This window comes from Panthera pardus, unplaced genomic scaffold (assembly GCF_024362965.1).
Source record: "Panthera pardus isolate Hobbes unplaced genomic scaffold, ASM2436296v1 HiC_scaffold_8, whole genome shotgun sequence".
NCBI classification, from domain to species: Eukaryota; Metazoa; Chordata; class Mammalia; order Carnivora; family Felidae; genus Panthera; species Panthera pardus.
Window position 1 is genome coordinate 32152717 of NW_026527013.1, and position 15498 is coordinate 32168214.

At 44.2% G+C, this 15498-nt stretch overlaps 1 protein-coding gene across 3 annotated transcripts in view; it reads right to left on the reverse strand.

The window, feature by feature from the left end:
* Positions 1 to 15498, reverse strand: part of ADAMTS9 (ADAM metallopeptidase with thrombospondin type 1 motif 9) — a 161907-nt gene that overhangs the window by 105539 nt on the left and 40870 nt on the right. For all 3 annotated transcript variants that reach the window (XM_019469804.2, XM_019469803.2, XM_019469801.2), the window contains 5 exons: positions 11743 to 11888; positions 3074 to 3255; positions 2836 to 2972; positions 945 to 1062; positions 599 to 694 (listed from right to left, as the gene is read on the reverse strand). In XM_019469804.2, the coding sequence (XP_019325349.2) occupies positions 599 to 694; positions 945 to 1062; positions 2836 to 2972; positions 3074 to 3255; positions 11743 to 11888 (679 nt within the window). The remainder of the gene's footprint in view (positions 1 to 598; positions 695 to 944; positions 1063 to 2835; positions 2973 to 3073; positions 3256 to 11742; positions 11889 to 15498) is intronic.

Consider the following 15498-nt stretch of genomic DNA (forward strand, 5'->3'; position numbering starts at 1 on the left):
GACAAGTTGACGTGGGATTGGGCTGAGCAAACTGTTGAAATGAACACAGGGTTGTTGGCGCGTTGTGGTTTAAACAGAAGGCACAGACATGAATTAGTCATGTGCCTGGACATGAGAGAAGGATGAAGAATCTATAAAGGAACAAGGCGGGCCATTCTAGTCATGACATGAGAAAAATGTACCACTCTAGAACCTTTTGGAATAACAGGGCGTAACGAAATGCCGAATAAGTCCACACCAGTGGTCTATAACTGGTTAGAGTTGACACCACAAAAATTAGGGGAAGTGGTACCTTTAAATTTTTACGCTGAACTTACAAGGTAAGCGCTTTCAAAATCTGATTTAGGGCCTTCCTATTTACTGCGATCCAGAATAAAGCCCTGATATTGACTAGGGTAACTACACGACTCTTCATTCCATACTTCGAGGGTATACACATGAGGGAGAAACAAAATAAGGAATTTCAAGATCAACTGCTTGTATGAAAACACATGACATCGGAAAGCTCTCTGTGCGCTGAAGGGGGAAGGAAGGAGCACCTGCCAACGGCTCCAGAGAACCAGAATTCCCGCCCATGGCAGGGGACAGACCATCTTACCCAAGTAGTTGTCATCCTCTGATTTCCCTGAGAAACTGTGCTGCCGCACGTCGATATTGGTAGCACCGGCTGGAATTCGGACCACGGTATTGTAACCTGAAAAGAATTTAGCCAAAACTCAGTATTCCACAGCACAAGTCACTTTCTCTAGGTATGGAATAAAAGGTGGGCCACCCAGGGGGGTAATACAGTTCTCACTCTTGAGTGTCTTCTAGCCGGACGGCTGATGTACCCTAACGAGACTGACTTTACGCCTGACATGAATACTTTTACATACTACATGCGGTTAACAATTTTTCAGTTTTGACTATTTTCCCTCTCACGGTTCTTAGGGACAGGTTCTTACCATAATGCACTGTGTTAAATGTTCCTGCCACTGTTTTGCACGAAGAATTATCACCACCACAAACTCCACATTTATCTCTCCGGGCTTTTGAGTTTAAAACGTGGTCGCATCCAGCTTGCTTTTAAGAAGAAACGTTTGAAATGAATGGTAAGTATTATAAAGTTATACAAATCCTAAAACATTATGAAACGGCAGGTAGCATGTTTGTTTGAATGACGCATTCCAAAAATGACAAGAACGTCCCTTTAAAGTTGCAACGGCTAATAACTCAAATTGTCTTTAGCCCTGGTGTGGAAAATGTGGTCCTTGGACCGGCAGCCATGGGCATCTCTGAGGCTGTTAGTAATGTATTACCTTGGGCTCCACCCAGATCCACTGGGTGGAATTCTGACATGCTAGAGGACACTTAGGTGCTTCATCTACAGATTAAAGTTTGAGAAGTACAGGGGCGCCTGGCTGGCTCAGTCGGTAGAGTACGTGACCCTTGACCTAAGGGTTGCAGGTAGGAGCTCCACACTGGGTGGAGAGATTAGTTAAAAATAAAATATTAAAAAAAAAATAGGGACGCCTGGGTGGCTCAGTCACTTAAGCGTCCGACTTCGGCTCAGGTCGTGATCTCGTGGTATGTGAGTTCGAGCCCCGCGTCGGGCTCTGTGCTGACTGCTCAGAGCCTGGAGCCTGTTTCAGATTCTGTGTCTCCCTCTCTCTCTGACCCTCCCCCGTTCATGCTCTGTCTCTCTCTGTCTCAAAAATAAATAAATGTTAAAAAAAAAATTTTAAAAAAAATAAAGTTTGAGAAGTCTGTCTACAAATAGTGGAATAAATAAGAAAAACCGCTCAAGAATGAAGACATAGGAATGCTGGCGGGGGTGACTGTATCCAATTAAAGATCTGCTATCTCAGGGCGCCTGGGTGGCTCAGTCAGTTAAAGCAAGTGACTTCGGCTCCGGTCATGATCTCATGGTTCGGGAGTTCGAGCCCCACGTGAGGCTCTGTGCTGACAGCTCAGACCCTGGAGCCTGCTTCAGATTCTGTGTCTCCCTCTCTCTCTGCCCCTCCTCTGCTCAGGTCTCTCTCTCTTTCAAAACTAAACATTAAAAAAAAAAAAAATGCCTCTGAGGAGAAGCTCAGTGTTTTACTACGAACGGACTGACAAGGAAACATGGACTGTGCAGTTCTGAGTTGGGAAATGGGTGAAGCTCTCAGGGGCTCATTGCATCAGATCCGACTGACTAGAATCCCCATTTTCCTGGACCACACGCAAGGAACAAATAAATTATCTCAAAGCCTGGCGACGCTAAGAATGTTTTCTGATTGGTAAGAACAGTGAAATGGTATCAAGCCCTCTAGGAATCACTGCACTCGTGCTTCACGATCTTCCAGAAGTTTCTCCATGTCCCATTCAAGAGTAACAAACAGGTAGGTCTCAGGTAGAAGCTATGGTGTTTGAAATCAGAATGAGAAATCTGATGGAGGCCTGGCTGAAGCCTGATTCCTTACGACGTCTTTCTGGAACAGAGCTATTCAGTCTAGAAAACTCGCTGTGTGGGAAGCATTTGGTTTAACCTTAACCAAATGGTTAAGGGTTAGCCCTGAGGTTACAGTAAAGGAAGGTGTGTGTGTACAAATTATTGTAATAAATTTTCGCGGGGAGGTTTCGCGCAGATCCTCACAGAGGTTGAGAGTGCCGGAAAAATGCAGGACGCCGGTTCTCGAACTTCGGCATCAGAATCAAGCGATGCCACTGCTGATGCTGCCCTGGGAAACACGCTCGGAAAACCACTTCCCTGGAGACAGCGCACAGATATTCGCCGCTGGTCTCTTGAGGAAGCCACAAATCACGGCTTAGCAGCAAGACAACACGGTGAAGGAAACGCGATGTGGGACTCACCCGGCAGAGGCCTTGGACACAGATATCGCTGGTGTCTTGGCCACAGGGCGTCCCATCTATCACTCTGTCTCGCAGCTGGTAGTAGGCCGTGTTACCTGCCACCCTGCAGAACAACTTGCAACGGTCCTTCATCAAAACTAGAGAGGAAACACACGACGCAATGTGAGTTTCGGACCTGGACCCCCGGCCGACCTGCCGACCAACCACGCCACCCCCCCCACCCCCCGGTTGCACTTACTTCCACTGTACTTAGGGACCCAACGCACAGTGGGAAGCAGACCGTTGATGTTGAAATGCTTCCCGTCAAACTGAGCACACTGTTCATCTCGGAAGTCTCGCTTCTGCTTGAGACATGGCTCCGTGTTGCAGGACTTAAACTTCATCCTACGTCCTACACAGTACTTCCCACCATTTTTGGGCCTGGGGAAAGGGAAAGAACACACGCGCTGTATTGCCAGGGATTTCTCCCCACATCGCTCTCTCATCCGTGGCTTCCTGTCTCCCAGGGAAGCATGTCTAAAAGTGGCTGATGACAGAGGACAGGACTGAGGCTCTGAAATCTGCGTGTGCATTCTGCCTTCATTACCATGAAGTGTATGACCTTGGGCAAGTCACTTAGCCTCCAGAAGCCTCAGCCCCTCCATCTATAAAAACGGGAAGGGGTTATTGAGTAAGGCAGTGCTGAAGATGAAACGTTAGAGCACGTAACTTCGAGTTTGAAATACAAAGCCTGGGATCTGTTGGGCAATGATCTGTCCTCTCTCCTGAAAATGCAGTCCTTTGGTTTTCAAAATGTGGAAGGTAAAAGGCCCAGATGAACCATTGGAATGCTCCCTGTCTACTTTTTGTAACATGACAGTCTCACAGGAGACCGGCCTAAAACCTGTGTTATTTTACTTACATTCATTCTCTCCCTCCCTCCCTCCTTCTCTCCACCCTCACAACCATTGTTTTTCTTTGTTTTGTCTCACAAGTGAGACGGAGTAAAAGGAACATCCCCATATTGTGACTAACTTAATAGGAGAAGCAGGAAGAGCAGACTGGTTTCATTAACTTTTGTGTGACGAGAGCACGGAGGGTGCCTTGCACAGCACCAGAGTGTAAATTTCATCTCGACATGCAACCCCGAATTAGATGAAATTCAAATGTACATGTATTTTCCAGATGTGACCCAATGACTAAATTATACAACGTTTCTCCTAGCAGTCCACAGCTTGCCAAGTTCATCATGGAAACGGGAAGATCAGAGAATCGTAGGAAGTTGGGCTCGCCCACCCAGGGCTGGAGCAGGTCGGATTTCGCAGCTACGCTACGGACATCTCTGAAACGGAAAGAAAGTTTTCCACTTTTCTTCTTTAAAATGAATCTTTCAGGGCAATTTGGAGCATACAAAGGGGTTTTTGTTTTGTTTTGTTAAGCTGGGACCTGGGTGAATGGGAAAGACATCCGTGCCCATTTATACAACAAGAGCCGGTCCAACAGAACAGGTAAGGCTCTGGAGCTAGAGCTGGGTTCCAGTCCCGACCCTACCCTCAGTGCATGACTTTAGATGAAGTTCTGAAGTTCTCAGCCCCCGAGTATCAGTTGCCCCCTTGTCTAAAATGAGCACAAATAGTAGATGCTGAAAACGTTAGCTACTGTGCTAATATGTCAGCACCCCCAACCTAATCTGATCCAACCGTGCACTTTGAGTACCGAATCTGCGCTAAGACATGGTGTTCAGCGTGAAGGCAGGACTCACTGCTCCTGCAGAGCACCAAGCGTCAGGGAGGGCCACCCGCCATGACACTGTCGCAACGTGCTCCCATGCGGAGACTAAGGGAGGAGCATGGGCTTTGCAGCCACACACTGGACACCTTTGTGGGCGCTACCTGGCCTCTCTGAGCTCCATCCTGCATGTAGAACAGAGATGGTATTGTACACCTGCCATGAAAAGCTCAGAATCTGGGAAGTTTAGTAAGGAGGCGGATAAATATTGAGTTATTTATCACAAAGAAAACTGTATCTAGGGATACAACATGGCACCTAACCCAACAATAACTGTGTCTCCTTGTTTCTCCGTGAAACACAATTAAGCCCATATGCTTTCTAGCTCCACTGTGCACTTGACTCCCTAAAATACACTCCTATCTTGCCCAAGGGTAAGGCAGTGGCAGTATTTTTATATCGAGCAACAGGAAGTTCAGAGAAGTCAAGTACTTTGTCATGATCACACAGATAAAAAAAGAGAAGAGATAGGACTAGAATTCTAAATTCCCTGGGTTCTTCTCTGTGCTCTTTCTGCTACATTATCCAGGAACTATGGTCAAGACTTTTTTCTTTTTTTCCTTCCTTTTTTGGTGCCATTTAGAGATAGAGCCTTGGCTTCCTGAATTCCCAGCTCTTCTGTAAGTACCAAGACGCCCTAGTCCCATGCACACAATATCACAGATGATACATGAGTAACAGATCAGGCCCATATACCTGTTCAGGTGAAACACATTTTAAATGTGCTACATGTAAGACCTCTTGCAATTTTTCCTCAGATTGAAATGATCTTTGTGGAATCTTCTTAAAAGGCCCACTGACTATGCAGGATTAATCGTTTATTTATCGCCTGACAGTAGCTCATTTTTCTCTTTGAAATTAAATTTTCAAAAGTTGGTTCTTTTCTTTTGGCTCTCTTATACAACAAGTCTTAATGCACCCCGGAAACGGCCCACATGTAGCAGTTTTTTGGGCTGTGAATAATACATACTTACAGGTAGTTTCCCTTCAGAGGAAAGGGACGTTTGCTTTTGACCACTATCGAGTGGCAAACAGCATTCACTGACTTACTTTTATAAATGACATTTTGAAAAAACAACACACAGAAAACACTCCATGGGAGAGGCAGTGTTGCTGAGGGTCATAGGTGGGGACTGTGGAAACAGAGGGTTTGAATCCCAGGCCTGCCTCTTAATAATGGTGCAGTCTTGGGCAAGTTGCTTAATCTTTTGAAGGATCAGTTTCCCTATCTGTAAAAGGGAGATGATCCTAGTATCTAGTTCATCAGGGTAAGCGAGGGTCAGCTGGGTTAATACATTCAAAGCACTTGAACAAGGCCTGCCACACTGTAAATGTTTAGCTATTACAAGAGCCTGCCAACCACAGCCTGTGGACCAAATCCTGTCCACTTCCTGTCCTTCCCTGGCTGTGAGATAAGAATGGCTTTTCTATTTTAAAAACTTAAGGAAAAGCGTGCTTAGGTGGCTCAGTCGGTTAAGGTTCTGACTTCGGCTCAGGTCGTGATCTCACCATTTGTGGGTTCGAGCCCCACACCAGGCTCTGTGCTGACAGCTCGGAGCCTGGAGCCTGTTTTGGATTCTGGGTCTTCCTGTCCCTGCCCCTCCCCTGCTCAATCTCTCTCTCTCTCTCTCTCTCTCAAAAATAAACATGAAAAAATTTGATTAAATGAATAAAAAATAAAAATTTAAGAAAATATAAAACATATTTTGAGACACATAAGAGTTAGATGAAATTCAAAGAGTAATATCCATAAATAAGTTTTAGTTGGCATGCAGCCACACTCAACCCTTTACATGTCGTGGGTGTCTGTCTCTCACTGTATCAGCAAGGTTGAATAGCTGGGTCACAGACGCTCTGATCCTCAAGTCTGAAACACTTACTGAGTGTTTTGTGGCAAACATGTTCCTTTACGGTAAAGGTCTGCCCTGAGGCATGCAAGGCACCATGCCACTTTCTGTGACCGTGTCCAGCCGTGCTGTGAGGCAGGTAGTGGCAGCCTTGCTCCTGAAGGCTTGTTTGAAATTGTTTCCGAAGTGTGAGGTAACCTGGCAAGGTGACATGTCCATCAGGTGAGAACTGCTGGTCGATGGACCAATGCAGGTCTCCCGGATTCAAAGCTCATGATCTGGTGTCTTTCCTCGGCTTCCTCTCTTGAGACAGGCCTCTTTCTGTATCAAGACTCATTCTGTGACTCTGCTATTTTTTATGTAAAGACAGATTATATTTTATCAACAAACTTAAATTTGCCCTCTCAGAACATGTGCCTTTTCTCTTATCCCAGAGTACCTCTGCCTGATTTGCAATGACTGTGTAACGGGGAAGGCTGTAGCCAACCTAACTTACCTTTCAGCATGGAAAAAATTCATGCTGTAATTTAATAACTTCGCTGGATGGGAGTATTTTTTTTTTTTTCCATGTAGACAAAAAATAAAAATTAGAGGAAATGCAGCTTTAAAAAATAGTATTAACCACGGGGCGCCTGGGTGGCTCGGTCGGTTGAGCCTCCGACTTCAGCTCAGGTCATGAGCTCATGGTTTGTGGGTTCGAGCCCCATGTCGGGCTCTGTGCTGACAGCTGACAGCTCAGAGCCTGGAGCCTGCTTCAGATTCTGTGTCTCCCCTTCTCTCTCTGCCCCTCCCCCAATCATGCTCTGTCTCTCTCTGTCTCTCAGAAATAAATAAAAATGTTAAAAAAATTAATTAATTAATTAAAAAAATAATATTAACCACATTTTCCTGCTATTAAGATCCTTTCAAACATTGCAGGTCAAATACAGATGGAAAGGACTTAATGAAACTGCTAGGTTAATTACTATGAAAGTAACTATATTCAGCACAGCTGAGCTGAATCTTCCTTTCAGGCACATATTACACAACCACGCCTATTCGTATACAAAGAAAATTCATGATACTGCATGGCCAAAGCTATGAAGGAATTTTTGCAAAGATCACCACACGTCCGTTCACCCTCCAGGAAAGCTAAATTTTGGTCGGCAAATGGGTTTGAACAGAAATCTCAGCTTCTGTGAACACTTAAAATGAATTGCAGCAGGCCGATTAGGGTTAGCACAGGGAAGGAATTTCTAACAATTCGACAGGCAGCCCCAGAAGGTAGTGTGTTTCCTATGCTGGGAGGGTTTTGGGAAGAGGTCTAATGGACAACCGCAGTGGACGCTGAAAGGCTATTCAGGGATTAGACGGGTTGGGCCGGAGAGCTATACTTGCAATCATTAATGATCCTTCCAAATAGAGCAGTCTAAAGGCCTGGATATCTTTATTCATTCATTAGTTAATAGCTTTCCCACAGCAACTAATTCTTGAATTTTGAAATACGCTCACCCAACTCAGTGCCTGAAGAAAAAAAAAAAAAAAAACGTTGCTGCAACTCTTTCCAGCCAAATGAGCAATTCGTTTCCTTAGATGAAATAGACATCTATTACCTTGCTCGTATGCCAGATTTCATAAGCAGTTACTATGGTGAAAGCCTAAATGGGAAAATATCTAGTTCACAGTCTTTTCCTCACACCTATGAGTTTCTTAGTTTTTAATTTAACTTACCTCCTAACTTAAAAGCAAAACAGAAGCACCAGAAGAGGGAAGGGAAGCACCAGTTCTTTCCCAAAGAACCGGGACAATTTTTTTTTTTTTTTGATGGACTGTAAAAACTGTATACATTTTTTTTTTTCTAGCTACTAGGAAACTCAGAGTCAATTCAGAGCACAAAATAACAAGTGTAGGGCCCAATGGCCTCATACATGCGACTTCTAGTTCCAACGGTGGCCTTGTTTAGGTACCCTAAGTTATGCTTTTGGCAGTTATGATTTTAGGTTTTACTGTATTACATGTTTCTTATAGATATGATTGGGTGATCATGTAATTAATTGTTCAATTCAGGACACTTAGAGAATGTAAAGGGTAGCTATGAATAACTTCTCCTGGACAACAGACGTAAACTGGGACTGGGTTTACAAACCAGAACATAAGCTCTTATCTACAGGGCATGGGTCAAAGATGGGATTAAAAAATAAATAAAACATTTAAAGACAAAATATTAGGGCCCTATTCCCATGATGGCAAATCAGCAGGACCGCCTACTAGTGGAGACCAAATACCTTTTGACCAAAATCAGAAAGCATCTGGTTTCTACAGCTTGTTCACGAGTATGCCGTTATCCCCTGTGTAGGACAAGGCTATTTCTCTTTTGTAACTTTTACGCTTTCAAGGGAAACAACCCTAAAAGTACAGCGCAAAGTATGGATGTTAAATACGTTCTTGAATCACATGAATACTGTGAAAAAAAATAAAAAATAAAAGCAACTCAGGGTCTTAATAGAGACATACCTTGGACTAAAAATGGGGCTCTACATTATATTCAAAGGGCTCCTCAACCCGGGAAGAGGCAGGTTGCCAGCTCCGGGGGCACCACTTCCCTCAAACGCCTTGAGAGTCAGAAGCAACTACTACTGATCCCTGCATAATGAACCATCTGCTCTGTGAGTTTCTCTGAACGAGCTTTCAAACTGAGATTTGGATCTGATTTTCCCTGTTCTGTGTCCCTTTCTCTCGTCAAACTGACTTCCTCAAAGTTTTCGGAGGCAGACTCCTTCCTCAATTCACAGGGACATCCCAAAGTGCAAATAACTTGGAAGCTCTTTCATGAAATGGTGTCAGGGCTGACAGTCAACTGGGGGGATTGTATTCTTTTAAAACCTCCCATAGCAAACAGCAAGGACAAGGACCTCTAATTGAAGTCTTTAATGATCAGCCCCTAACTTGTGAATGCACGGATCTTTGCTTCACTTGGAAGCTCGAGATCCTTTCCTGCTGAGATCTTTACGCTGGGTGATTTTCTTTGTCTGGCTCGTTCCAATTATGAAGTGATTTATCTCTCTCCACTTTCTACATTACCTCTAGAACTGCTCGAAGACTTAAAAAAAAAAAAAAAAGACCAAACACTTCTTTTCAACGACGTATTCTTGAGTCACCATTTCAGAAATGCCTACTGTTGGCAACAGTCATATCCTCACGACAGTAACAGCTCACGAAGATGGTAATAATGTGGCTCCATGTAGCTACTGCATAGTTCTTAATTTTTAAAAAAAAAATGTGTCCTATTTGCTATTAGCTTCAAATGCTTTATTCTAAAGCTTCAATAATACCAACAGCTAAGATTGGTAATTGACTTGAAAGAAGCAAGTAGTGGAACACTATATATAATATGATCCTTATTTTATATCTACAGGATACTTATTTCATATAATACATATTACATGACAAATCTTTTTTAAAAGTCCAAAGTGATGCACGTCAAATCATTTTTCCCCGGTGATTTCTTGCGGGGAGTAGGTGGGAGGGAGGAATGATGATGACAGATTTTTTTTATTTCGTATCGTTCTGTGTCTGAATTTTTTGAAAGCATGTACTTGGTTTAAGCTATTACTTAAATAACTAACAGAAACTATAGACTCTATTGATCATCTACTGTTTACTCTTTATACCCATAGCTACAGACTACAGTCTGTGTCTTAGAGCTCTTTAGTTGTCTTTACAGAGGCTAATATCACATGGACATGAAATAAAGGTTGGACTGTGGACAGAAATAAAGGGAAACAAATGGATTGTCATTTGTGATTTGCACGAATGAGTATTTATTAGGCCACGGCTGGCAACAGTGGCCTAAAGGTACGTTCTTTACTGGTGAACACAATTCAGATTTTCCTTTTTTTTAAAAAATTTTTTTAATGTTTATTTATTTTGAGGGAGAGAGAGAGAGACAGAGCATGAGCAGGGAAGGGGCACAGAGGGACAGAGGGAGACACAGAATCGGAAGCAGGCTTCAGGCTCCGAGCCGTCAGCACAGAGCCCGACGCAGGGCAAGAACTCGCAGACTGCGAGATCATGACCTGAGCCGAAGCTGGATGCTCAACCGACTGAGCCACCCAGGCTCCCCGATTCAGATTTTTCTTATGAAAAAACTGGATGCTTTGCCAACACGAGGCCCCTTTCCTACCTGTGAACAACCAGCTAAGTCTGAGGAGCACCTGTCCGTGGTTTCTACCACCTTCTTATACAACTCTATCATACCATACCAGTATATACATACATCAATATACACCGTGCTACGCTACCCTAATATACGGCACCCACGTCACTGTTGTACCTGTGTGCTTCTGTCTACAATTCAGTTGGCTACCCCAACACAGTCTGTGAAAAAGAAATGAATACTACCGGATGAAATCACTTTACCTAATCCCAAGACAGCTGGTTCTTAAATATGGTTATCGGTGTATACACCTAAAAACTATTACTAGTCTACGAAGACTTCTCGGCCCCCTAGCCTATACAGGTTTGATGGCAATAACGTGATGTATTAGCTTCTAGTCCTTCAGATTTGACACATCTTGGAGTCACACAAAATTTGATGTCATTCCTTATCATCAAAATCTGATTTTTTAAAATCTACTTATAAATACGCACGCCTCCTGGGCTAGATGCGGGGGGAAAAAAAATCAACTTCATTTGAACATGTGCTACAAGGCTAGGTTGGTCACATAAGGAGAATTATCCTGAAAGGCAGGATACTCCCAGGCTGTATACTGTCTAGTTGTAGGATGGGCCTTCGGTGTCTTCCTCGTAAAACAACTAACTCGATTCTAAAAGTAATTCCTGACTTGAGGTTCTCAGTCCCTTAGAGTCTGCTATCACCATGGGGCTCCGTGTGCCCTGTCCAACATCTCAGTAGCTAACAGGAAAGGGTACAAGTTACCTACAATCTGGATGGAAATGTCCAGTTTCTTCATTTCCTCAGGAAAACCTGTTTCCCTTCATTGGCCAGCTATACTAAGCTCTGGAGGCAGGGAGATATGCCTGACTGTCAAACTGTTAAACAGACCAACCAACACAAAAAGCATCTACTGGGGTAGACCGAAGTCTTAATGGAGGATGGTGGGAGAAACTAATGCTTCAGAGGACAGTGCCCGGGAATAAACTGATTGGATACCACCAGTCTACGCAGCCCTAGAAAGGCACTTACTCTCTACCAGGGAAAGAGTTTTCCATCTGCTTCCAGCCGAACGATTCCCTTCCAGAGGGCTCCCATTGGGCCATCCCAATAATGACAGCAAGGAGTTCTAGGACTTACTCTGGTCTGTTGCACTCACGAATGGCAGTTTTGATGCCCCCTCCACACGTTCTTGAGCAGGTTCCAAAGTGACTCCAACTTCCCCAGGATCCATCAGTCACAGGGACCTCCATTTCTTTGGGAACACAAAATCCAAACTTGCAGTGCTGTGTTTAATAAGGGGAACAGTGAGGGAGAGCTCGGTGCTGGAGACGTGATAGTACCCACTGTCCTTTTGATTATATGGCATACTTCACCCCCCCCACCCCACCTCTCCCGCCACATGCTAGTTTGAAACGCTGCCATTTCATCATCTACGTGAATAATGAAAACCGTCGGGATTTTAATCTCGTCCTTATTGATTTTAGGCCATGTCTTCATTTACCACTTGCTTGAATAAAACTAACCAATGAGTGGTTGGTTCCAGGCTCTCAGGGTAACTCCAGTGGCCAGGCTCAAAGCGCTCAATTAGTCTATTTGGAAAAGTGAGGAGAGGAAGCGGGCAGACTGGCTGCAGACGGGGCCAAAGTGAGTTACTGGGTTTGCAGAGCAAATGTCCATTAAGAAGGCTCAAAGGTGCTGTGAGCCTGGTAAAATATGTTTTATTGCTCCCCGCAGATTTGAAAAGCCAATTTTAATTAAGTGGCAGAGAAAAAAAAAAAAGCACGTTAGAGGATTCCTATAAACTCCCTCCACCAAAGCACACAGGATGAGACTAGAGCAAAATGGACATATTCCAGAGAGCCCTAAACTTTATTGCTTTTTTTGTTACTAATGGTTTCAGCTTCTCCAGCCTGCAGCAGGAAGAAGGCCATGATGCTTAAAACAAAACCAAACAGAATAAAACTCCTCAGCAGGACAAGGGATTCGAGAAGCCCATTTCAACCCTCTGCCATTGTTGGGGTGTGAGGCCCTGACACAAAGCGAGGTCACGGAGCAGCGGACAAAGCGCTGGCTGCAGTGGCGGCAGGAGGGTGATGCCCCGCAGCTTGCTCAGATCTCTGAAGTGGAGCTGGTGGTGGCTGGCTGCCGTGATTTATCTGCAGGGAGGGCAGAGGCAGAGGCCCACCGAGGCCGGGGCCGGGGGGTGGGTGGGGGGGGGGAGCGTGCTGGGAAAATGGACGACAAATAAGATGCAGGGGAAGGTCCCAGACTGAACAGGGCGGCCACACAGAAGGCTCAGCCAACAATGACTCAAAGGGTGCACTTAGGCTTTCTCTACTTTGCAGCGCCTTCTCCCTCGTAATTATTCTCTTCGAGCATCTGAGGATTGCTCCCTTTCCCTGGGCTGTGTGGCAGAGGCTTAAAACGTTGTGCAGAGAACTCTGGGCGACTCTGGACCCGAGAAAGGCGGGCGGAGGAAGAGGGACAATGGCACTTCCCGAAATCATTTTGGATTTGTCTCCACGAGGCTCTTGAACGTTTATTGGAACGTACACACATACAAATAAAGGAGAGAGGTAGTAGCTTGGTCTAGAGCACCACCATCCAATGAGAATGTACCAGAAGCCACACACTTAAGGAAAGGTTTTTAATATCTAGAAGCCACCTTAAAGCAAGTAAAAAGAAAACTGAATTTTAATATGTTTTTACTTAGCTCAAAGCATCTGAATAGTATTACTTCTGTGTGCAATCAAGGCACAATTAGGTTTTTTGCACTCTTTTTCTCATACTCGGTCTTCAACACCTGCTGCATGTTTTCTCTTAAGCACATCTCAGGTTAGGACTGACATGTGAAGGGCTCATTAGCCATGTGCGGCTACTGGCTGCCATGCCAGACGGTGCAGGTCTTAGAAAGACAAAGCTTGGAAGGCCAATGGTCTCGTGGTGAGCGGGGCTCTACCACAAACTCACTCTGCGACCCTAGGTGAGTCCCTGACTCTGTTTCCACAGCTGAAAACGGACACCAACCTGCAAAGTTGTCGTGAGTATAACACTAGAGACAGTGTATCTAAAGCACCCAGTACCCAGCTGTGTAAGTCAGGGGACCTGACTAAATAAAGTTAGTAAGATAATGACAAACATTTATACAACTCTTAACTGTGACACATATGCTGCCTTCCCGATGGCGAGCAAATGGAAATAATTTTTGACATTAAATAGAGAAAAAAAAATTGTAAAAAGGCAAGATTAATGACATAGTTAAGTGAGGCCGAGACCCCAAGCTGCCTACCCAATATCCATTCTCTCCTATATCCTTGGTAAAAGAATCTGCAGATTCTTGCACAGATCAGAGAAGTCAGCAGACTTCATTGGGTGATATTCCTGGGAAGGTCTTTCTGCCCCTTTGTCCCCTGCCCCTTGGCTTCATTCTGCCTGGAACTCCCACTTGATGGCTGGAGTCGCTGCAGCCATTCTGTGATCTTGAGGAGGAAATTCATTTGCATATGAGAGCAGAACAGGAAGACGTTAGGAACCTACGTCTCTGCCTGATGATTTGTGGAGCTGCCACAACAGTTCTATAACCTGTCTAGTTCGGGACTAATTTTTTTGTATGTGTCAGAAAAAAGGGCCAATTTGCTTACATTACTATCATTGGATGTGACCTAAACAAAATCTTAATTAATAGACAAATGGGGTCTTAGCTGATGACTCTCAAATCCAGCCCTCAAGGCCAGCTGCTAAAAACAGGTTTTACAAATTCTACAAAATAATGAGAAATTCCTATACTTACAATTAAAAACTGATCTGCAAATCAAATATTCCTTACTGATGTGATCACAGATGCGCAGGAAGGGAAGGAGAAGAAGAACCTTAGAATAACAGGAGAAGTGGGGCACCTGGTTGGCTCAATCCAAAGAGCATGTGACTCTTGATCTCAGGGGTCTTGAGTTCAAATCCCACATTGGGTACAAAGCTTATTGAAAACAACAACAACAACAACAACAACAACAACAACAGGAATAGGAGAAGTGCCTGGAAATCAGAGCTGTTTGGCAGATATGTCCCAAGAGACTCTATTTCACCAGGCAAATTCGACAAATAATTACATAGTGGAAGAGCCATTACTTCATAACAAAGTGCTAAGCGGCTGGTGGAATCCAAGCCAAAATATAGTCAGCCTTTTTTAAAGGTATCCAGGACCATTTAAACGACAGTTTATATAAATGCATCTTTTTTGAGAGGTTGGAAGAGGTAGGTCAATTTTGTCCTAAGGAGACTTAAAACCAGAGTTTCATACCTCAGACTCACAAAAAGGGTTAACATGAAATGTTAATGGACTTAACAAGAGAATGGAGAAAATAAAGACAATTAGAGTCATTCATCAAAATAACATTGTGTCAGCGGCTCAAGACAGATCACTGCTGAGGGAGCAGGGCAGAAAGAAGAGAAAGAAACAAGAAATTAACCCCACCGCAAAGGGAGTCGGAATCGGCTGGAGAAAAGGCATATGGTTTTACTGCTAATTCTAAGAAAACAAAACAAAATGGAGGAAAGAAGAACACCAAGGATTTCTACGCCAACAAATCCACCATCTTCGGTGTATGCAAAATGCATACAGGCTCTTCAGGGAAACAAACACACACGTGCCCGCATCTTTAATAAAAGCTGCTAGACTTGCATACTTTTTCTAAAACAGAACCAACAGCTACCTATCGTGTTCTCCGCATAGTTGCTTCTCTGAGAGTGTTCTGAGCCTGCCCTCTGGAATGCCTTGAAGTCTTTTGCTCTTGCTAAACATAAGCATATATAGAAAAAGACTTCTGAAAGATCTACCAAGTTTCCCCATCCCTCAGGTATAAGATTACCCTGCAACCCCTTATCTTCTGCTTCTGT